The following is a 23,973-nucleotide window of genomic DNA, read 5'->3' as shown; positions in this document are numbered from 1 at the left end:
TTCATTGTCACCATAATTTAACTATATTATTTAAATATATTAGACATCTATCTTCACTAAAAAATGAGAAAAGTTATTCTTATTAATGAGCAACATAAAATATTATATAGGCATATATTAAATTTTCAGAAGCAACTAATTATGACACTTAAGAATATTAATCCAAAACAATTAAAGATTTAAACAATTAAACAATCCAAGATTTAATTTCCTTAGAATACAAGTGAATTAGCAAATTTTATATTCTGCAAGTGAAATGTAGTAGTTTTAAATAAACCCAGGAAAATGTAGCAGGAAATCATTCCATAAACTGAGTTATAAGAGTACTCAATGTCAAAAATAGAGTCCTTTTTTGGCTCTAAATTAGTAAATATAAGAAAAAAATTGAAGAGTCTTTCACACTGGAATGCTATTGAATATAGTATATTTGCACATTTTCTCTCTTGGCCACTCAAAATTATTTCATACCTCCTCATTATGGCATTACAAGATAAAATCGTACTGCTTTACATCTTAAAAATTAACTTCTTCCTCAGGTAGATAGTTTTGCTTCTGTTCTTCAGTTACATAATGAAGAAAACCTGTATAAAATCATCCAAAGAAGCTTGGGTTTCACTTTCATTATTTTCTAAATGCATTTGTTATGGAAGAGATTTCATCTAGGAAAATTAGTCCTGAAATGAATCAGGTAATTCTTTGACTAAATTTAGTTTCTTCGTTTCTTTTGTGAGGTAACATTATGTATCTTTAAATAATACCAATACTCCCCTCTGTGGTCAACAGAGGAACAGCAATTGTCCAAAGAGAAGTGCTCTAATAAACCAAGTTAAATACTGTTCATTATTTTTCCCTTTGTGATGTTAAATTGATAGTGCAAGGATAAATATGGTACTATTTACATAAACAAGGTGAATAGGGGAACCAAGGGTCCTCAATTCAGAGACCTTCTTTCAGGAGTATTACCCTGATTAACAAAGATTTATCCTAGAGATTATCTAGTTCATTTTTACAGATGATGAAACAGATACTCAGAGAACTATCTTGTCCTGTCTTTACTCAGGCCTCCTTTCTACTATTAACTACAGATGAAAGTGCTGAATTATTGGATTCAATTAATAACTACTCCATACTCACTGCATCTTATTTGAATAGTCAAGAGTTCATGTTAGGGGGAAAAAATAGTGATAATACATAGTGAATTAGTTTGTTTCCACATTGCTTTGTAAAGAATTCCCTGAGACTGAGTAATTTATAAACAAAAGAGGTTTAGCTGACTCACAGTTCTGCATGGCTGGGGAAGCCTCAGGAAACTTACAATCATGGCAGAAGGCAAATGGGAAGCAAGGCTCATCTTACAGGTTGGGAGGAGAAGGGGGTGGGGGAAACAGTTAAACACATTTAAAGCATCAGATTTTGTGAGAACTCACTCATTATCACAAGAACAGCATGGAGAAAACAGCCCCCATCATCCAATCACCTCCCACAAGGTCCCTCCCTTTACATGTGGGGATTACAATGCAATATCAGATGGGGGTGGGGACACAGAGCCAAACCATATCACATAGATTTTCAGTTACACAAAAGAGAGGTTCATAGCTGAATGTGCCTAATTATACTTTTAGAGATTCAACAAAATTGGATACTACTTAAATGACAAACACAAGGAATTTAGCTAAACTACAAATGGCTGTTGCCTTTTTTAATGTCTCTTTTTTTCTTTTTTTCTTAACAGATTTCTGTTTCGACATTTTTTCTTTTTTTTTGAGACGGAGTTTCGCTCTTGTTACCCAGGCTGGAGTGCAATGGCGCGATCTCGGCTCACTGCAACCTCCGCCTCCTGGGTTCAGGCAATTCTCCTTCCTCAGCCTCCTGAGTAGTTGGGATTACAGGCATGCACCACCATGCCCAGCTAATTTTTTTGTATTAGTAGAGATGGGGTTTCACCATGTTGACCAGGATGGTCTCGATCTCTTGACCTCGTGATCCACCTGCCTCGGCCTCCCAAAGTGCTGGGATTACAGGCGTGAGCCACCACGCCCGGCCCCATTTTTTCTATTTTTAAATAAGCCAAAATATTTTTAAAACATAAAAAAGGCATGCAAAAGAAAGTAAAAAAAGTTTATATGCATTACCAAATCAATAAGCAAGAATAAGTGACCTTGAAGTCTTTGTGCACCCACATTTGGGAAAGGAGTCGATAACTGCTCCCAACGGTATCAATTAGTCTTTTGTGAAACAGTTCAAGTCCATGGTCAGAGATGGGCAAGAAGAAAAAGGGCCACTTAGCTCACCGAACTGCAGAAGTAGCCACCACAATGCTGTTCCATTGTTTTGGAGAGGAAAGAAGAACGGAGAGAAGGGGCAAGGAGGAAAGCTCTGTAACTTTGCTGTGTCTAAGAGAAGACGGATTGAGTGTGTTCTTTGGTATTGTTGATTTATCCATTCAAAAAAAGATTTGGATGGAGTCTCTATAACATGTCAGAGAGTCTTCTACCAATCATGGTAAACACAAATATGTATGAGATAATTCCTGTCCGAAGAATTTTCACATCTAGTTGGGGATATGAATACATATCGGAGAAAAATGAACTAAATGTACAAGACAGTGAAAGAGCAAACCCATGTTACAAAATAATAAATGCTGTGGGAGTTGAGAGTGGGATGGGGTAGCGATTGCTACTGAAACTATTTAGAAAGAACTTCAGAGATGCAGCGGATAAAAAAGGTAAAACATCAGCTTTGTGATTGGTTTGGAGAAATCTTCTAAAAAACATCTGCACAGCAAAAGCACAATCATTAGAGTGAATCGGCAACCAACAGAATAGGAAAAAAATTTTGCAGTTTACCCATCTGACAAAGGATTAATATCCAGAGTCTATAAAGAACTAAAGCAGATTTACAAGAAACAAACAAACAAACCCATTCAAAAGTGGGCAAAGGATATGAACAAACACTTCAAAAGAAGACACATGAGGCCAACAAACATATGAGAAAATGCTCATCATCGCTGGTCATTAGAAAAATGCAAATCAAAACCACATTGAGATACCATCTCACACCAGTTAGAACAGCAATCACTAAAAAATCTGGAGACAACAGATGCTGGAGAGGATGTGGAGAAATAGGAACGCTTTTACACTGTTGGGAGTGCAAATTAGTTCAACCATTGTGGAAGACAGTGTGGCGATTCCTCAGGGATCTAGAAATAGAAATTCCACTTGACCCAGCAAGTCCATTACTGGGTATATACCCAAAGGATTATAAATCATTCTGTTATAAAGACATATGCACATGTATGTTCATTGTGGCACTGTTTACAATAGCAAAGACCTGGAACCAACCCAAAGGCCCATCAATGACAGACTGGACAAAGAAAATGTGGCACATATACACCATGGAATACTATGTAACCATAAAAAACGATGAATTTGTGTCCTTTGTAGGGACATGGATGAATCTGGAAACCATCATTCTCAGCAAACTGATACAAGAACAGAAAATGATGAGTTTGTGTCCTTTGTAGGGACATGGATGAATCTGGAAACCATCATTCTTAGCAAACTGACCCAAGAACAGAAAACCAAACACTGCATGTTCTCACTCATAGGTGGGTGTTGAACAATGAGAACACATGGGCACAGGGAAGGCAACACACACTGGGGTATGTTAGGGGGATGAGGGACTAGGGGAGGGACAGCGGGGACAGGCAGGGAAGCTGGGGAGAGATAACACTGGGAGAAATACCTGATGTAGGTGACGGAGGATGGAGATAGCAAACCACCATGGCATGTGTGTACCTATGCAACAATCCTGCAAGATCTGCACATGTACCCCAGAACTTAACATACAATAAAAAAGAAAAAGAAATGTAAAGTGATAAAAAAAAATCATTCGGCAGTCAGAAATTTCTTGGAACTTAGAAACAGTTTTCCCATAAAAATAATTTCATAAATTATAGTTAATATCGTGGGCTATAATGGAGCTTCCTAGGGATCTGGTACCTATCCCATCTGAAGCCCAAGCTCTGAGTCCCACAGGCCTTGAGGCATAGTACAAAGTAGGAGAGATGAGATAAAGATATAATCTGGACTGCAGGAAAAGACAGGCCCCACCACCTATACCTCTAGCTGGGCTTCTGGCACTCTCAGCAGCAATAAAGGTCACAAAAGCCAGGACAGCAGTGGATTCTCCCACTCTGGGTCCTTTGAGCCATCAAATACTTGGAAGCTAGGATATTCTATGTTCATTATCAGTGGGTCATTGAAAGTAATGATTGATTGAAGCTAGGGAGATAATTTTTGTAAGGGAAGAAAATCAGCATTTATTGAACACCTACGCTGAACCGGGTACTAATAGCCACTATGTATTTCTTACCAAATAATTCTTATAACTACCCTTTGAGGTAGGTGTAGCATTAATCCCATTTTACAGATAAGGGCACTGAGGCTTGGGCAGGTTAAACAATTGGCCCACTGTTACCCAGTGCTGGGAATTGGCTTTGGACCAGACTTTAAAGCCTCTCCAGGGTCTCTGCCTGCTCACCAGGCTGCCTCTTGGAGATGCCAACAAGAGCCAGTAAGATGGAATTTTCTCTAATCATCAGACACTTCCTTTCTGAAATGAATGATTTAAATCCTTTCAGACCAGTGCTAGCAACAAATTCCAAAGAACTGACTTCCCCTGTGTCAGATCAATGGGGCTTTGTGTGTCTTTCTTCCGGGGGATGTTTCTAAAGAGATCTTGAAAATTAATTATCTGACAGGAGTGGCTGTCTTGTTGGTACTTTGGAAGTTGTTTTGATGTTTGCTTTTCAACTTTGCTGTAGCTTAATCAGTTTCCAAGAAAATTATTTAAGGAAAAACGAGAGAATAATATTATAGGTACATAAAGAAGGGGAAGGGTTTAGACTACTTTTACTTGACCAATCGAATGAAATGTATATTCCACTAGGTAACATATATTTGAGCAAACAGGCCAGAATTTCTATCTCTTCTCTTTTTACAGTGTTTTTCAACAAGTTAAGGGAAACTAGAATATCAGGAGATAGAAAGCCTTTAACAACCTAGGCCTTTATTAAAGTAAGGCTAAATAAATAATACTTAAAACATCTTCCTCATTTCTGTTTGTTGGAAGAAAACGGAAGAAAAATGACCACACATATCATTAGGGTTGGGTTAAATTCTGTTTAGTAGAAAACAAATATATTTAAAAGAGTACCCTTTAATTTTGGATAATATAAGTAGCATCTTAGACTAATGTGAGAACCTCCTGTCGCAGGAAACAAGTGTGCATTGAACATGACATGGCAGACAAATCTCATGGTTCTAATTTAATTCATGACAGCTTTAAAAAAAAACAAACAGTTTTTTGGCTGGGCGTGGTGGCTCATGTTTGTAATCCCCACTACTCAGGAGGCTGAGGCAGGAGAACCACTTGAACCCGGGAGGCAGTGGTTACAGTGAACTGAAATTGTGCCATTGCACTCCAGCCTGGATGACAGAGCAAGACTCCCTCTCAAAAAAAGAAAAAAGAAAAAAAAAAGAAACAGTTTTTTAAGTCTCTGCTCTCTTTAGAAGTGCTAAAAGTTCCAACTTCACCAGCACCATTCATGCAGAAGCTCGTAGGACCATAATGCTAAGTAATGCAAACAGGAATGGTAATGAAAACAGGAATGGCACACAGAAGGAGAATGGGTACAAATGGAGAGAAAGAGCTAATATTCACTGATACCAGCTAGGCTTATCTTGTTAAATCCCCACAACAACTTTTTAGAGAAATGAGAACTACCATTTATTAAGCACCCAAGTTCTAAGACCACAGTAGGAGGTTTATGTACATTATCCTTTTTTTACCCTTATTAGGTAAAATAGTACATTATCCCTTGTTAGGAAATGGAGGCACAGAGAATTTAAGTTACCACCATGAAAGTCTACAACTATGACTTGGGATGTCTGGATGCAAGCCTAATTTACCCGAAACTATCCGTCTACTCATTCTTTCCAATAAAAGTGTGTGGCCAATCCCTATTCATCTTTTCAATATCAATACTAAGCACATTGGTAGACACACAAAAAATGCTCCACAAACAGAGGTTGTGTACAACTTGCCCCAAAGGGCCAACTTTTCCTTCATCCTGTTACACACTGACTTTCAGAGGACAGAACTCACTTGGGATCTGTTTTTGCCTTCTTTATGACCTAATCAGATTTCATTAGGCATTCAGTTTTGGTTTTTATCTCACAACCAAATCCACTGTAATTTTTTTCTTTTTCATAATGAGTGAAAAGGGTAGAAAAAAAGAATGAAAGAAAGAAATGGACAGAAAAAGGACAGTAGAGAGCAATGTAACTCATACTTTACTAATATACTTACAGGAACGGCATTAGACAGAGAAGCCCAAAGCAGTAAGAGCCCATAACTGGGTGAGTTTTCCTTACTTGTTACTGTCTCTACAATATCCACCGTGGCTTGCAATAATGTCTGTTTAAAAGAAATAAACATTGTCAAGCCATGGCTAGGTGACAAAGATTGATGTTAATAAACAAGATCATGCATTTTTCTTTAATATGAAAGATATCATTTCTGCCATTCCCAGGTTTTGTGGTTTGAGGCATGCCAAGGGACTTATGTCCTTACTGTAGTACAGTAATTAGAAGTAGGGATTCTTGAGCCTGATCGCCTCACTGCATTTGTTCAAATCCTGCTTCACTAGACCATTGAAATCTATTTATGCAGTTGAAGACAACAAAATCTTTTAAATTTCTTCTTAGTCCACTTTTTTTTTTTAATATTAGTATAAAATTGCAAGCTTAGCTGGGCACAGTGCCTCACACCTGTAATCTCAGCACTTTGGGGGGCCAAGGTAGCAGATCATGAGGTCAGGAGTTCGAGACCAGCCTAGCCAATATGGTGAAGCCTTGTCTCTACTAAAAATACAAAAATTAGCCAAGCATGGTGGCATGCACCCGTAGTCCCAGCTACTCAGGAGGCTGAGGCAGGAGAATTGCTTGAACCTGGGAGGCAGAGGTTGCAGTGAGCCAAGGTCATGCCACTGCACTTCAGCCTGGGCAACAGAGCAAGACTCTGTCTAAAAAAAAACAAGCTCTGTGTGAACACTGCTAGAGGAAAACAGAGATGCAATACATCAAAAAATAAAGTTAAACTGCTCATTGATGTTCAAGTTGAATTCTCTCCTGAAGTCTTAAACACTGGATTGGCTTCAGCAAAATTCAAACTTATTTTTTATTTAAATAGTGATATGGTTTGGCTATGAACCCACTGAAACCTCATCTTGGATTCCCACATGTTGTGGTAGGGATCCAGTGGGAGGTAACTGAATCATGAAGGCAGATCTTTCTAGTGCTGTTCTCGTGAAAGTGAGTGAGTAAGTCCCATGAGATCTGATGGTTTTACAAAGTGGAGTTTCCCTGCACAAGTTCTCTCTCCTTTTGCCTGCTGCCATCCATGTTAAGTGACTTGCTCCTCCTTGCCTTCTACCATGATTGTGAGGGCTCCCCAGCCATATGGAACCATTAAACCTCTTTCTTTCGTAAATTACCCTGTCTCAGGTATGTCTTTATCAGCATGAAAACGGATGAATACAAATAGGGAGTTACAGTACCTATGACTGAAAATAACTCATTTCTTCAGAGTAAGAAAAATAAATGCTATTCTAGAGGTACTGTTGGTAGAGAATTTTAACTGGAAATCTCAAAATTCTGTTTGCTAGGCCCACAGATTGCAGATCTATCTGGGTATACCTTTTATATACATGTGTTTTTGCCCTAAGTCCTAGAAAATAATGCAAAGAAAATGTGCATTTGTCTGGGTTGTTTATAAAACAAAAATATTAGCTGAAATATAGTTTGTCAGTGAAGGGCCTTCCAGCAGGGCTTCCTATCCCCTTTATTCAGGAAGGAGATAACTAAACACTTACATGGTCCTTTTTCCTAAGGCCATCTTGCTTTCTAGTTTTAAGCAAAGCTGTTTGTGGTAATACTTGCTGTTTAACTAAAAACAAACAAAAACTTTTGATGCCATGTTTAAATGTAAAAATATTTGAAGATATTTTTTTAAATTATGATAGCAATGATATGCTCCTACCAGTCCTCTGTTCTCAATGCTTTACAAAAATTAAATCATTTAATTCCCACAACAACTTTATGAGATAGGTGAGGAAACTGAGGCCAAGAGACTAGGTATTATGCCCAAGGTTACACAACCAGTGACTGCATTTGAGCCTAGGCAGTACAGACCAAATGAAACCCAGTCTCTGTGGGCAGACCCTGGCATCAGGCAGTTTTTGAAAGGTCCTGGAGGTGATTCTAATGAGGAGGCAGAGGTGAGAACCATTCATTAGAAAACATGTGAACCAAAGGTAAGACTTGTTAAACCAGATTGTTGGGATCTACCTCAAAGATTGATTGATTGATTGATTGATTGATTGATTGATTTAGAGACAGAGTCTTGCTCTGTCCCCCAGGCTAGAGTGCAGTGGCACAATCATGGCTTGCTGCAGCCTTGACTCCCAGGCTCAAGCATGATCCTCCCACCTCAGCCTCCCAATAGCTGGTACCACAGGTGTTTGGCACCATGCCTGGCTAATTTTTTTTTTTAAATCATTATTTGTAGAAACGAGGTCTTGCTATATTTCCCAGGCTGGTCTTGAACTCCTGAGATTAAGCAATTCTCCTGCCTCGGCCCCCTCAAAGTGCTGGGATTACAGGCATGAGCCACCATGCCTGGCTTACTGCAGAGTTTTTCATTGAGTGATTCCCAGGTGAGGCTGCTGCTGTCAGTTTATGGGCGGCACTTGAAGAACCATAGATCTGGAATAACACTTAGGTCATAGACTCCTAGTGCCTGGCTTTTCAAATTATACTATTCCCCCTCCTTGCACCTAAACAAACAACTAATGGTAGTGGCATCAACGACAAAGTCATCTACTTTGCTGTGAGGATGTAACAATAAAATAATGTATCTCAACATGTCCAGTACAGTGGTTGACACAAAAATGATATATAATAAATCTCATGTGTTTTAGCAAAATATATTTTAACAACTATAATTTATTACTGTCTTTATTTCACATATGTCAGAAAAAAAAGAGGGTGAGAAATACTTACCATGGAATTATCTTTTGCAGATGTACATGCTTTTATATTTGGAATGTTTTTCTCTAACAATTCCAGGAGCCATTTTTTGGATTTTGACCAGTTTCTACGTGAGGACAAAATATACAGAAATTAATTTGAAAGCACTTTAGAAATAATAGGTCATAGCATAAAAAGGGGATATCTGTGGAATGAAAATTATTTCTCTAAATGTATTCTTCATTTTTAGGTAAAATTTCATGAAAGGTCTACCTTCGGAATTATTACTCCACGAGGACAATTGGGGAGGTGAAAAAACTATATTTTAGTGTCTTTTGTAAATAAAAGTTTGGAGCCCTATTGGATTGGTACTGAATAAGAAGGTAGAACCCACAACTTGCTTGGTCTGCTTTTAATGTGGCTGCTGTAAGTTGTAGGAGAATGAAAACCCAATGCACAGAACCAATTGCTGACTTAAGCTGGGAAAAACAAACTGGTGCTAATCTTCTAAATCTTTTCTCAACAGTCACCATTGTAGACCAATAGTCTATGTAGGTTCTGGTCTGAATGTCTGTGTCCCTCTCAAAACTTTATATGTTGAAATCCTAATGCCCAAGGTGATCGTATTAGGAGGTGGGGGTTTTTGGGTGGTAGCTAGGTCATAAGGAGAGAGTCCTCATGAAAAGGAGTCGTATCCTTATAAATGGGGTCTGGGGGAGTTTGTTTGCCCCTTTCACCACGTGAGAACACAGTGAAAAATTGGGAGTATGCAATCTGGAAGGGGCCCTCACCAGAACGTGACCATGCTGGCACCCTCATCTCAGACCTCCAGCCTCCAGGGCAATGAGAAATAAATTTCTGTTGTTTATAAGCTTCCCAGTCTATGACACTTTGTTATAGCAACCTAAATGGAGTAAGACATAGAGCCATTGCCAAGAAATTTCTAAACCATGCAGTTGCTTTGCATATGACTCATTTTAAAAACATTTGTCTGAGCCAACTGTGAGAAATGCATTTGACCACATCCATGTTTGCCTCAAAGAGAATGAGAACAGTCTATGATTTTAAGACTGCTCATGTTGATGATTTAGCAGGAATCCTAACTGCAGCAATGAGTGCAATAATAATACACTGTACATGGGGTAAAAGGCCTTAAAATAAATTCTTAATCCCATCAATCTCTTTTTCTCTCTCTCTCTTATTTTTTTGTTCATCAAAATAAGGAAAGCATCTCTCTTCTTTGGTCCTCCTTCAGTTAACATACAGACACCAGAAACAAACACCTTCTCTCCCACTTAAACTATTACATCTACTTAGAACAGAAAAATGAAAGGTGCATGAATTGCTGAGAGGAGCTTGATGAAAGAATTAATTGTAGGAAACAAACCTTAGAAGAGACTCTGGCAACTGGGACCCATACTCAAAATCTTCATCATAAGCTTGAAAATGCTGGTGGAACTCCTTGATTTTCTTCTTGTTTGTAGGAAACAAACTTTTATTAAAGAGCATATTCACTGTGACTGGATAAAGCAGATGTCTACAAGACAGAAACACACAGAGAGTCAGACCCAAAGACCAAAGAAGAAAGGCAAAGGATACAAAGCAGGGCATTATTTCACAGCAATATATGAGGGACAGATAATATGTGGCAGATTCTCCTGTGAAAAAGTCACTGTTAAGAAGTTTTGATATTTGCTTACTGTGGTCAAGATAATACAGGTGGAACTAAAACTGTGGTTTGATTTATCTGAAGATATTTAAATGCTTTCTGAGCAAGCATATTAGATTCTGACAAATATGAGATAATAAATTGAGATAGAAATAAATTGAGAAATATAAGATAGAAAATAAACTAATACAATTCAACAAAATTTTATTTAGCAAATAATAATAGCTAAGATATAGTCCATGCCTTTAGATAGCAACAACAACAAAAACAAAGAATCAGGGCACTATTAGTCACCAAATTTCCTAATTTCTCACAGGATCCCATAAATTCAAACTATTGCCTATTGAAATATAGTACATATCATCAATAAGTTTTACCATTAAGAGAATAAAGTGATTACTGTAGCATACTTAAGATAAATAATATAAAATATTGTTAACATGCCTTAAAACATTTAATACTATTAAGTTATTATTTACCATCCCTTCATAATCTCCTTCTGCCAAAGTTTCAAAAATATCCAAGGATATTTTGTTCATTTCAATATCTTCATTTTATTATAAACATTGGGTATGTTTCAGCCCCTTTTTTAATTTGGTAGTTTTTGTGCCCCTCCTCCACCACCCACTACTGGACCTCTAAGAAAATGTTCAGTGTATTTCGGTTTGAGTCTGAACTGCTGATTCTTGGCAAACTGACTCAGGTAACTTCAATTTACCAAATCTCTGTATGCATGTGGGAAATATTTTTCAGAGGTCCCATGCCCAGTCCTTAAATTTTCCAGAAAGCTTCAGAATAGGGCTGACTTTGTCTGCTGCTCTTCCCTGGGACCTCTCTTAATAGAGGACCCTGGAGCTCAGTCCTAAGGCCCACAATGACTGCCTGAGCCACGTGTTAAGTACCATAAACATCTCCTGGACATTTTTCACCACTTTTTGATTCCATCCTCTCCCCCATCCTCTCAATGTCCTCTTGTTCTAATAATCACAAATTGTACTGAATGTTTTAACAAAATTCTGATGGAAGCATGAAAACTGAAAGAGGTAAATCCACGTAATTTATACACAATTGTATGGAATGACTAAGGAGAAATTACCACAAATGTATTACAATGATTGTATTGGCTTATTTGCTCACCATAAAATAGAAATGCTGAACTGAATTAGGATTTAAAGATTAAAATAATCTCTTAATAGCCTAGTGAGGTGTATTTCATTAATCAATCTGACAATTTTTGAAGTCCAATGTATACGATTCTTCTTTTTTTTTTTAATTTAAAACAAAAAGCAAGACTAAATCATACTAATGCATCTATTTACCTTACTAAGTTGTTCAGGTCCATTGTCCCATGAGTGCCTAAACTCTCCAGTTGTTCATGTAATTCTTCAGTCAGTTGCCCAGCAAATTGATGAAGATTGACAGTCCCCATTTTCCCTTTCAACATAATATAGAGTTTTTCATGCAGTGCTAAAAAGACATTCTTTGGAATTGATGCTATGAACAAAGAAAACTATTTTCAAAACAAGCACAGTCAATATATCTCTACTATTATTTGGTCAGCAGGGACTACCGCTAAAGTCCTCCCAGCACCTAAAGTCACCTCCGGTAAATAAAAGTAGATAAAGATTCGACCTACTCTTGGCTGAGTGTGGTAGCTCACGTCTGTAATCCCAGCACTCTGGGAGGCACAGGCAGGTGGATCACTTGATATCGGGAGCTCCAGACCAGCCTAACCAACATGGTGAAACCCTGTCTCTACTAAAAATAGGAAAATTAGCTGGGTGTGGTGTCAGGCACCTGTAATCCCAGCAACTGGGGAGGCTGAGGCAGAAGAATCGTTTGAACCTAGGAGGAGGAGGTTGCAGTGAGTTGAGATCGCACCACTGCACTCCAGTCTGGGTGACTGAGACTTTATCTCAAAACAAACAAACAAAAAAGATTCAACGTATGCTGTGAGATAGTGAAAGTCTATTCACTTTAAGGCATAATCTATAAATAGGTGATGAAGAGAGCTGGTATTTTCAGCCCTTCTCCCTCCAAATCTATAGTCCAGATACATTAAAAACACATATTTTACATATCCCAACATTTCAGAGGCTGTTCTGTCTGCTCAGAACTTATTCTCTCCTTTATTTTACCCATATCTACTCCCACCCAATCCCACACACTTATACCTATGAACTTCAAACTTCTCCTACAAATTTCTATTTTTCCTACAGGTGTCTTCTTGAATATTTCACCAGGAGGCCTTTCCAAACCCTATGAAAAGCTGTGAGCCCACTATTTCCTTTATATTAGCATTCATGCTCCTTCTACAATACACACTTCTATTTAGGAATTGGGGTTTACTTTTACTCATTTTTTATTTATTTTGAAGTAGCTTTTTCTTTTTTAAAAACATTTTGACTTTTATTTTAGATTCGGGGTACATATGCAGGTTTGTTATATGAGTATATTGTGTTATGCTGAGTGTGGGGTATGATTAATCCCATCACTCAGGTAATGAGCACAGTACTCAATAGTTTTTCAACCTTTGTCCCCTCCCCATTCCCCTCCAGTAGTCCCCTATGTCCATTGTTGTCACCTTTATTGAAGTAACTTTTTCAAAGAATAAGTTTTAATTTTGTATTTCATCATCCTATTATGTGTAAATTACATTTTGTGTAAGTTAATGAAAAATAGTTTTTAGATTTCCTGAGCATACATCTTCTCTATGATTAAAGCATACATGGGAGGAATGGGAAACTGATTCAAGAATAAATATTAACATATTTCATCTGTTAAACAGAAATATTTAAGCCTAAAAGTCCACAGAAGAGACCCAGGTGAAAAAAGACAATCATTTCCATACACCTCCGATAGGTAACTTAGTAAATTTTTCTGAAGGCATATGTGACTCTGTAGATCAAAGGCCTTCAAAATATTTATATTCTTTGATTTGAAATTCCATAGTCCAAACATCAAGAAGTACTAAATAATCAAAGAATTTAACCAACAGGTTGTGATGATCATGCAAACAAGAAAATATATATATATATATATATATATATATATAATTCTATTGATTACTGGTAGCTTTTAAAACAAACTTTCTTGTCTTAATGGCAAGAAATGCACAAGAGATTACATGAAAAGGAATCAAAGAAGAAAAAAGGGAAACAGAGAGAAAGAAGCCATAGAGAGTAGAAGCAAGTGAAAACATCATGAAAGCACAAAAAAGAACCAGACACAAAATGAACCAGCTCTGCATTCCAGCGAGGACAAATGGCCCCAGTACACATATTCGCAGCTGGGAAGAAATGAAGACAGACAGCCACACTGGAAGCATGCTGACTGTGCAATCTGGCAGTCTCTGAAGATGGAGGATTTGTGAAAGGCAAGTCAAGCTCCCACTTACCATAATAGCCCTATAAAATATATCAGGAAATGCCATTGTAAATGATGTACTAAGCCATGGAATTCTACTTTCAGGGAGCCGAGCAACATGTAATCAGGCCAAGAGTTGTATAGCCTGCAGAACATTGTATACACAGCAGTAGAAAAGAGTCAGTGACATCTTGGAAGCTGTAACATGATACAGATTCCAAATATTCTCTAAAGAAAACATCAGTGAGGTAACCTTATCACTTTCACGTATCTGACTCAAATCTAAATGTATTAGGCTGCCATTCATTTTCATTTCAACGGCAAGACTCATATTCTTTTCCCCTTCTAGCCATACCTCAAGAATAAAATAATGGACTCTCATCATTCTTGATAGAGGAGTGAGGATGTCTAAAACTACTCTTGGATTCCAATGTTGGATTTCGAATGTGCTACCTGAAAATATTCTTTACCTGTACGATAAACAAGATTTTGCACTGCTTGTTCAAAATCTACTTTTTTGGATTTTAGAAACACATTAATTCCTTCTTCTTCAGTAACAAAGGTCATTCGGTTTCCCATAGCAAAGACTGTATATATTGGTCCATACTGAAATAAAACAAACACAGATCATATTAGTAACCATTTCTAAGCCATGGGTTATATTTAAGACCATTCTCCCCAAGAACCCTAATGCTGAAGTTATAGTTAAGAGAAAAATTATTAAGATTATATTTGGTAATTAATTATAAATTCTGATTGCTTCAGCCAGATTTGAATTATATAAATTTTAATTTGTTCTGTCCTAATACGTAATGTTCCCTTTGATCATGTTATTGCTTATTTGTACCTTCCGTTCCTGTAGTAGAAAATAATAACTATAAATGATAATTAGAAATTATATCAACATTGTAACATTTAAACATTGTTTTCAAGATACTAGTAGACGTACAAGCAACCTATAGCTCAATATTGCTCCACAAAAGAGTTCAGAATTGCCAGCTGGTTTACAGGAAATCCATGGTTATTCAACAATGCCTTGCAATCTTTATACACTTTTCTAGTTTTCAAAATGACTATTTCACCTGTACAACCTACCCAACCCTCTCCACTCTGACATAGTGTCCCTGCCTTGTAACTCACCGGAAAAATGGAGCAATCAAACAGCAATCTCAGTTTCTTGCTACTAAATCCTGCAAGGTACATACATTTGTACCCATTCTCCATGAGTTCCCTTCTGCTAACATTGATGGAAGTTCCTGCCCTCATGAAATGTCAACATTTCTCCATTTGTGTTACTCTCTTGCCTTCTCTTTCTTCTACATTTATGCCACTCTCTCCTACATCATTAAATTTCCCCTCTTTATCAGATCACTCTTAGCAGTCTGTGAACATACTGTAGCACAGGGTTTGATATCAGCCATCTATGACCTTGTTGGGAAAAAAAAGTCATCATTTTCTCTGGCCTCTAAGTATAATTTAGCAGTTTCTTTAATTATGAATGTGAGCAACAAACCACAATCTTATCCATGATTCTATCATCAAAAGAATCATCATACTTTCATATTCCATTGCAGTATTATAAATATATCAAGGCATAATTTATACTCATCATTATTTCAGTATTAGTCATTTCTAAACCTCCCAAGAGATGGCAAATGATTACTCCTGCAACATACTGTTGGGTGCTACTAGGCAACTTGCCAGCCCAAAAGCCATTGAGCCACCAAAAAAATGAAGTCCCATTTTTGTATATTAGTAATCCAGACTAATTTTGTCAGTAATTTTGTAATTACTAATATAATTTTGTTACATTGCTTTGTAACATTCCTGATCTATAATTGTTTGTTAAACAGTACTTAAAGATGACACATTTTCATTGTTAAAGTTTTGTTCAAATGAGAATTCTTAACTTCTTATTAGTAGGTAGTCTTTTGTAACATCTACAAGCACCTGGCCACAACAGTAAACTAACTGCATTCAAATACATTGAAGCAGTAGTCGAGAAAACTGTTGATGTGGGACATTTAAAGCAATTGCAATATAACTGAACAGTGAAAGATGGTCATGCACAGTGTTAGAAATTCTGTAACAGGGCTTTTGCTGCTGTTGTGTTGTTTTACTTGCTTTCCTTTTGTTGTTTTTTGTATGCAACGTCAGCAGCCTCAGTGTTATGAAGTAAAGGGAGGCACACATGGTATGCTGTAGAAGTAGTGCTTATTTTTTAATTAAACTTTTTACTTAGAGATAATTGTAGATTAACATGCGGTTTTAAGAAATGTTACAGAGAGAACCTATGTATCCATTACTCTGTTTTCCCAGTATAAATATCTTGCGAAACTATAGTACAGTATCACAACCAAGTTATTGGCATTGATATAGTCAAGATACAGAATATTTCCATCACCACAAAGATACTAAATGATGCCCATTTATAGCCACCCCCACTGTTTCACAAAGATCCTAAATGATGCCCATTTATAGCCACCCCCACTGTTTCTCCCACTACCACCTCCTCCTTAATCTTGGCAACCACTAATCTATTCTCTACTTCTGTAACTTTGAATTTCACTATGTTATATAAACGGAAGCATTTAGTATACAAATTTTGGGGATTGGCTTTTCATTCAGTGTAATTCTCTGAATCTTCACCCAAATTGTTGTGTGCATCAATCATTCATTCTTTTAAATTTCTGAGAAGTATTCCACAGTATGAATGTACAACAGTTTATTTAAACATTATTGAAGGTTGGGCTAGACATGCCTATAATTCTACTGCTTTGAGGGTCTGAGGCAGGAGTATCATTTAAGCCCAGGAGTTTTTGAGGTTGCAGTGAGCTATCATTTGCACCACTGTGCTCTGGCTAAGGCAACAGAGCAAGACTCTGTCTCTAAAAATAAAAATAACAAAAATAAATATGGTTGAAGGACAGTGGATTCTTTTCAGTTTGGGGCTATCACAAATAGTACTTCTGTAAACATCTGTATCCAAGTTTTTATGTAAACATTAAGTTTCTCTCTGATAAATTCCTAAAAGTGCAATTGCCAGGTCATATAGTTAGCTGCATGTTTAGATGTTTAAGAAACTGGGAAAGTGTTTTCTGGAGTGGCTGTATCATTTTATGTTTCCACCATGTGTATGTGTACTCCAGTTTCTCTGTATCCTTACCAACATTTGGTGGTGTTGCTATTTTTATCTTTGCCATCCTGATAGATGTGCAGTAGTATCTCATGGTTTTAATATGCATATCTCTAATGACTATCGATGTTGAACATCTTTTCATGTGCTTATTTGCCATCTGAATATTCTCTTCCTTGACACTTTTTGTTCATGTCATCTGCCCATTTTCTGACTGGATTTTGTATTTTACTGTTGAGTGATGAGAGTTCTTTGTATACTCTAAATACTAGTCCTTTATTGAATATGTGGCTTGCAAATATTTTATCCCAGTCTGTAGATTTTCTTTAAATCTTCTTAATTAACTCTTTTACAGAGCAAATGTTTTTAATTTTGATGAGGTTCAATTTAGCAGTTTTTCCTTTTATGAACTGTGCTTTTCATGTCAAGTCTAAGAGCTATTTTCTATCCCAAATTAGGAAGATATTCATCTATATTTCTTTTTATATCTTTATGTTTTATATTTAAGTCTGTTATCTATGTTGAGTTAATTTTGTATAAGATATAAGACTCAGGTAGAAATTCATTTTGTTGTGTGTTATGGATGGTTTTTTGTTGTTGCTGTTTTGTTTGTTTGTTTTGGCTTACAGCATCAAATTGCTCCATCATCATTTGTTTAAAAAGGCCATCTTCATGTCATTGAGTTGTTTTTGTACCTTTGCTGAAAATCAGTTGACATATTTGTGTGACTCTATCTCTAGATACTCTATTTTGTTCCATTGATCTTTGTGTCTGTCCTTCTTCCAATACCACATAGTCTTGATTAGTAATAGGCCTTGATATTGAGTGGCATGATTCCTCTCATTCTATTCTACTTTTCAAAATTATTTTATGTATTTTAGTTTCTTTCCTTTCCATATAAATTTTAGAATAGCCTTGTCTATATCTACAACAAATCTTGCTGGGAATAGAATTTGCATCAAATCTGGATATCAGTTTGGAAGAAACTGACATTTTTAATATGTTGACTTTTCCAATCAGGAACACAGTATATCTCTCCCTTAAGACTTTTAATTTTTTTCATCAACATTTTGTGGATTTTAGCATACAAGTTCTGTAGGTTTTGTTAGATTTATACCAAAATATTTCTTGAGTGATTATAAATGTTAATGTATTTTTAATTATGGTTTCCACATGTTCATTGTTAGTATGTTACCAAAGAATTGATATTTTTATGTTTGCCTTCTATTTATTCCAAGAGTTTTTTTGAGACAAGCATGTCATCTGCAAATTAAGACAGTTTTATTTCCTATTTTTGAAATCTACTATGTCTTTTCTTTTCTTGCTTTATCGCACCAGCTAAAATTTCCAGCACAATGCTGAATAAAAGTTGTGACAACATAGATCCTTGCTTTGTTCCCCATCACATGGGGAAATCATTTAGTCTTTCATCATTTAAGAGTCCTGTTAACTGTAGAATTTTTGTAGATGTTCTTTATTGAATTAGGAAATTTCCTTCTATTCCTTATCATGAATGGATATCATGAATGGACATAGAATTTGTCAAATGCTTTTTCTTTATGTGCTTTTTCTTCTTTAGCTTGTTAATACAGCAGCTTACATGGTTTGACAGACTTCACTTTGTAATTCCTTTCATATACTGATGAATTTTATTTGCTGATATTTTGTTATTTCTGCATTATTGTATTCATAAGTAACATTTGTCTGTAGTTTTCTTCTTCTGTACTATCTGTAGTTTCATGTCAAGGTAATATCAGCTTCATAAAATAGACTTGGAAATGTTCCCTTGTCTTCTACTTTCTGGAAGAAATAGTGTAGAACTCATAATTAATGCTTTTTTAAACATTTGCTATAGTTTTCCAATGACACAATCTGGGCCTAGGAAATTCTTTTGGGGAAGTTATCAAAATAAAAATTCAATTTCATTAATACTGTAGGGCTATTAAAATTATATATTGCATATTGGATGGTTTTGGTAGAATGTGTTTTTCCAAGAATTGATCCATTTTATATAACTTGTTAAATTTATGTTTGTAGTTATTAATAGTATTTCCTTATTATCCTTTTGATGTCTGCAAGGATATTTCCTGTTTCATTCAAACAATGGTCATTTGTAATTTCTCTACCAGTCTCGCATGAAGTCTGGTAATGTTATTGGCCTTTTCAAAAAAGCAGGTTTTTCTTTCATTGATTTTTTTTTTTTAATTTTCAATTTCATTGATTTCTGTTCTTCACTATTTCCTTCCTTCTGCTTGCCTTGGGCTTATTTTACTCTTTTTTAGGAGGAGATGATTCTTGAAAGTTTATCAATTTCAGATTTTTCTTCTTTTCTAATATAAGTACATAGTGATAGAGATTATGATATGCTGTATTTTTATTTTCATTCAGTTCAACCTATCTTTTATTTTTCAAGAGACTGGATTAAAATATAAAGATTCAGAAAAATTGAAAGGGATAGAAAAATATGTATCATGCACACACTGACCAAAACAAAGTTAGTGCAGCCATAATAATATAAAAGAAAGTAGATTTTAATTCAACATAGATGACTACAGATAAGACTGTCAAATACGTCTTAGAGTGGTTTAAAGGAGGCGCCCTTCCCAAGAGCTGTTTAAGCAGGTAAACTGCAGAAGTTGTCTAATATACCTATTTTAATGTAGGGAACCTTGTGTCTTTGAGGGCTTCTTGACATCTAATCCTATGCCCATATTTTCAAAATTCCACATTCTACACATGTTGGTGGGAGGTAGACACCATTTCCCTCATTAGAACCCGAAAAATAATGATGCTTTATTGAACCAGTATTTTTCCAACAGTTTACATAAACTATTTATTGAATATGTTTTCAAAATACCAAACTTCAGCCTAGTACACTTTGGGACACTGTGTTTTCAAATAATGTTTCCATTGTGTCAACAAATAGATACTCATAGATAGCTGCAGATTGCCTGTACTATTACAGGTTTAAAATAAGTCTCTCGGTCAGAGTGCCAGAAATTTTATCAATGTCTCATGCTTAAAAAAATGGTATGCTTAAAAAAATTCTAATCAACATTAGACTGATATAACCTCGCAGTTTGAAGCATGAACACAATTCTCTGTCTCAATTATAAGGTACAAAGTATCAGACTTGCAATATGTATTTTTCTGTTGTAATAGGATTTCGTAACTAAAGATTGGGTTCAAGCCATCTCAAGGCTCAACTGGGGTAGTAGTATTCACTACCAAGCTGACAGGGTTGGTGGCAGAATTTAGTTTTTCCCAGGCTATCAGACTGAAGACCTTTGATTTTTACTGGGGTTGGCCAGGGTCCCCCTCTATTTCTTGCCTTGTAGGCCTCTCTATAATGACAGCTCTTGTCATTAAAGAATGCAAACTAGGAAGGCAAGTGAGTCTGCTATCAAGATGAAAGCCTAATCACAGAAGTAACATCAGTTCACTTGTGCCATATTCTGTTCATTAGAGGTGAGTCACTAGGTTTTGCTGACACTGAAAAGGAGGTCGTTACACAGGGGAATGGATACAGGATCATTTCAGGTTATCTTAGAAATCTGACTACCACATGTCTATTGATGAGGAAACTTATTAAATAAATGTAGCCATATCCATGCATCTTCAAAGAAAAGAATTAGGAGTTCTATATGCTACTGATATGTAAAGAGTAAATACCTACTGGCAAAAGAACAGTGTGAATAATATGACACATTTTGCTTATGAGGTGGAAAATAAAAGTCTATAATTCTATTTGCTTGTATACAGTTAGAGAAACTGTGAAAGGATACATAAGAAATGAATGACACTGTTGCTAAGGTTGGGAATGAGGAGTGAGAACTGGATGGAAGGGAAACAGAGGTTGAAGGGATTTTTCCTTGTAATTTTTATATTTACAATTTTTTGAACCATATAAATGCATAATCTATGCAAAGATTAAAATAATGGGAAGATTTTTTTCTGTGGTCACCAAAGTTGTCTCTTTTTAGTCTTCTACAAGGCTTTGGATGTCAAGATAATGATGACATTTACACACATACACACATACATGCGCGCACACACACACACACACGTGCCTCAAGAGGGTATGAAGAGGTTTATTTCATACATAATGAGACTTCTCTGGAGAAAATAAGGGAGGCCTCTCAAGCTGATCCAAAAATGGAGAGAACAGTGAAAGGAGACAGGTCTTGCGGTTTTATTGTGTTTAGGGGGTAGGCCGGTGTAAGCCTTCCTACATTAAGGTTGGGGTTTGTGTGGTTTGAATCTCCCTTGGCACCAAAGGTGGGAGAACTCTGGCTTTTTTTTTTTTTTTTTATCATTCTGCCCAGGTTAATAGTACAAGAGAGGCAAGAGTGAACCTTAAAAGCTTTTAGTAGTAAAAAATCAAATAATGTAGTCATTTTTTTTTTTAAGAGACAGGCTCTTACTTTGTCGTCCATGCTGGAATGCAGTGGCTCAATCATAGCTTACTGCAACCTGGAACTCCTGAGCTCAAGCAAGTCTCCCGTTTCAGCCTCTGGAGTAGTTGGGACTACAGGCATGTGCCACTGGACCAGGTTAAAATTTTTTATTTTTATATTTAGTTTTTGTAGAGATGAGGTCTCGCTGTATCTCCTAGGCTGGTCTCAAATTCCTTCAAGCAATCCTCCCACCCTTGCCTCCCAATGTGTTAGGATTGCAGGCATGAGCCACCGAGTCCAGCAATAACTTGTTTTGTTTAGTCAGGAAAGACAACAGAGACCTCACAAATATTTAACCTTCTGATACAAGCTTGTAAAAAAAATCTTCCTTAAAAATGATCAAAATCATATGTCTAAGGCAGGCTGTGGGAGAGAAGGGAGTATTTCTTTAAGAGATATAATTTTTCATCTATCAGACTAGCAAAAATCACAAAGAATTACGGTATCCAGTGTACCACAGGACATGAGAAGCTAGGCAATTCCATATACTCAATGGAAAATAAAAATTACATATTGATACATCTTTTTCCAAAGGTAACACATTCATATAAACAATTTCGGTGTGTATGTCCTTTGATTCAGCAATTCTACCCCTAGGAATTTACTCTGAGTAAACAATCAGATAAGTGCAAAATGTAAAACCACACAATCAATACATGCACGCACACATGCAAGAATGTTCACTGAAGCATTGATAGAAATAAAGAAAAAAGGTTAACAGCAACCTATAAATCCAACTATTGATATTTAAGTAAACTTTGGTATCCTCCTATGACAAAATATAGCCGTAAGAGGAAGATTCAACGTATTTCATGATACAGGAAAGTTACTCACATTATATGTTAAAATTAAAAGCACATAAAAGAATATTTACGATATTATTCCACTGTTATTCACTAGTTCGTAAATGCATAGGAAAAAGAGCAAAATAATATAAATATACTAAATTTTTACAGTGTTTCCGGTATGATATTCTGGGCTATTTTTATTTTCATCTTAGTTCTCCTTAATTTTCTGTAAGTTTTTTACTAAATTGGAATCTCAGAGATTCTGAAGGTAAATGATCGGCGGTATAACAACGCTACTATGTATAAATTTATTCTACAAATTGGGCTAACCAGATGAAGAATGGGTCACCACAGAAAGTATTATAATTCACAAGAATAATGATGATTAGTATCATACGAATTTATTAGACAATCAAATACTATAAAATCTTTGTGATTGGAAATTGAATAAAACTTTAAAGTTCTGTTCCTTGAAGTATTCAGACGTTTAAAAGATACTTTCAAGACAAAAACATCTACTATAGGAAGGATTACTAGTCTCCTCAGGGCGTAGTGAAAAATGGAGTACATCATCATCAAATAACAACGTCAGCTAAAAATACAGTGCCTGTTCATTTTGTAAGGAGCAACTGTGCAAGCACTTTGTACAATACTTCGGTGTTAACTCCGATTTGGATACGAATTACCCATTTTCACAAACTTAAATTGGATTACACTTTACCTTTCCCAATTACTGAAAACATTTGCTTAACACATATACATTTAGAATTTAACTTCGATGAAGTTAATCCTGCTTCCAAAAATGTAGATGCATGCTGCCATTGTATTTCATTTCTTTCGCAAAATTTTGCACAGACTATGGTTATCAATTGCTAGTAGAGGAATTCAGAAATGACTAGACCCTTTAGCTGAGGCAAGCAGGTACACTCCCGTGATCTAACACTGCACTTGAGAGCCAATGAAAGAAAATTTAAAAAAGAAAGCATTATCTCCTCTGGAGACCCCGCCTAATACGGCCACATACCTTGATTCTTGCTTTCTCTATAAATTCTAGAGGGGCTTTCCCAAACTCAAATCCAACTCCAATCCAAGGAATCCAGCCCTTGATGCACGGGGGTCTACGAAAATTCTTCCGCTGAAGTAGTAAGAACAGAGCAAGGCAACCCAGGATTATAATCACCACTGGGGAAATTAGTTCCATGTTTTTGTCCAGCACCTTTCAGAATCAGAGAAGTGTGAAACAGTCCTGCCGCCCTGGTACTTGCTTCTTTTCTGTGGGCTAAGGAACCTGCCGGGACTTCCAACCTTTCTGCTGCAACTTTTGCAGTTCTCCTTCGTAACTATGGCTTTCTTGCTCTGTCCCAGTTTTTAGGTGATTTTTTTTTCATTGTTGCTCCCTCCCACCTCCACTTCTCTTTGAATCTCAGCCAGCGCCGAAAAAATGCAGGGAGGGGCAGAGCCGGGC

At 36.4% G+C, this 23,973-nt stretch overlaps 1 protein-coding gene across 3 annotated transcripts in view; it reads right to left on the bottom strand.

Moving 5' to 3' along the window:
* Window positions 1–23,953, bottom strand: part of CYP39A1 (cytochrome P450 family 39 subfamily A member 1) — a 97,878-nt gene extending 73,925 nt beyond the window's left edge. Inside the window, exons 1-6 of one of the 3 annotated variants that reach the window (XM_064360992.1) lie at window positions 23,533–23,953; window positions 14,598–14,733; window positions 12,081–12,255; window positions 10,480–10,629; window positions 9,126–9,219; window positions 6,373–6,480 (exon numbers count right to left, since the gene is read on the bottom strand). In XM_064360992.1, the coding sequence (XP_064217062.1) occupies window positions 6,373–6,480; window positions 9,126–9,219; window positions 10,480–10,629; window positions 12,081–12,255; window positions 14,598–14,733; window positions 23,533–23,709 (840 nt within the window). In that variant the 5' untranslated portion in view covers window positions 23,710–23,953. Of the gene's footprint in view, window positions 1–6,372; window positions 6,481–9,125; window positions 9,220–10,479; window positions 10,630–12,080; window positions 12,256–14,158; window positions 14,273–14,597; window positions 14,734–23,532 lie in introns of those variants that run through there. The other 2 variants (XM_064360993.1, XM_064360994.1) reach the window with 2 other exon arrangements.
* Between the last annotated feature and the right edge of the window lie 20 nt (window positions 23,954–23,973).

This window comes from Aotus nancymaae, unplaced genomic scaffold (assembly GCF_030222135.1).
Source record: "Aotus nancymaae isolate 86718 unplaced genomic scaffold, 86718_ANA_hifiasm-v0.15.2.pri h1tg000040l, whole genome shotgun sequence".
In the NCBI taxonomy this organism is placed as follows: domain Eukaryota; kingdom Metazoa; phylum Chordata; class Mammalia; order Primates; family Aotidae; genus Aotus; species Aotus nancymaae.
Note: the sequence above shows the minus strand (reverse complement) of the source record. Positions and strands in the feature narration are given on the sequence as shown.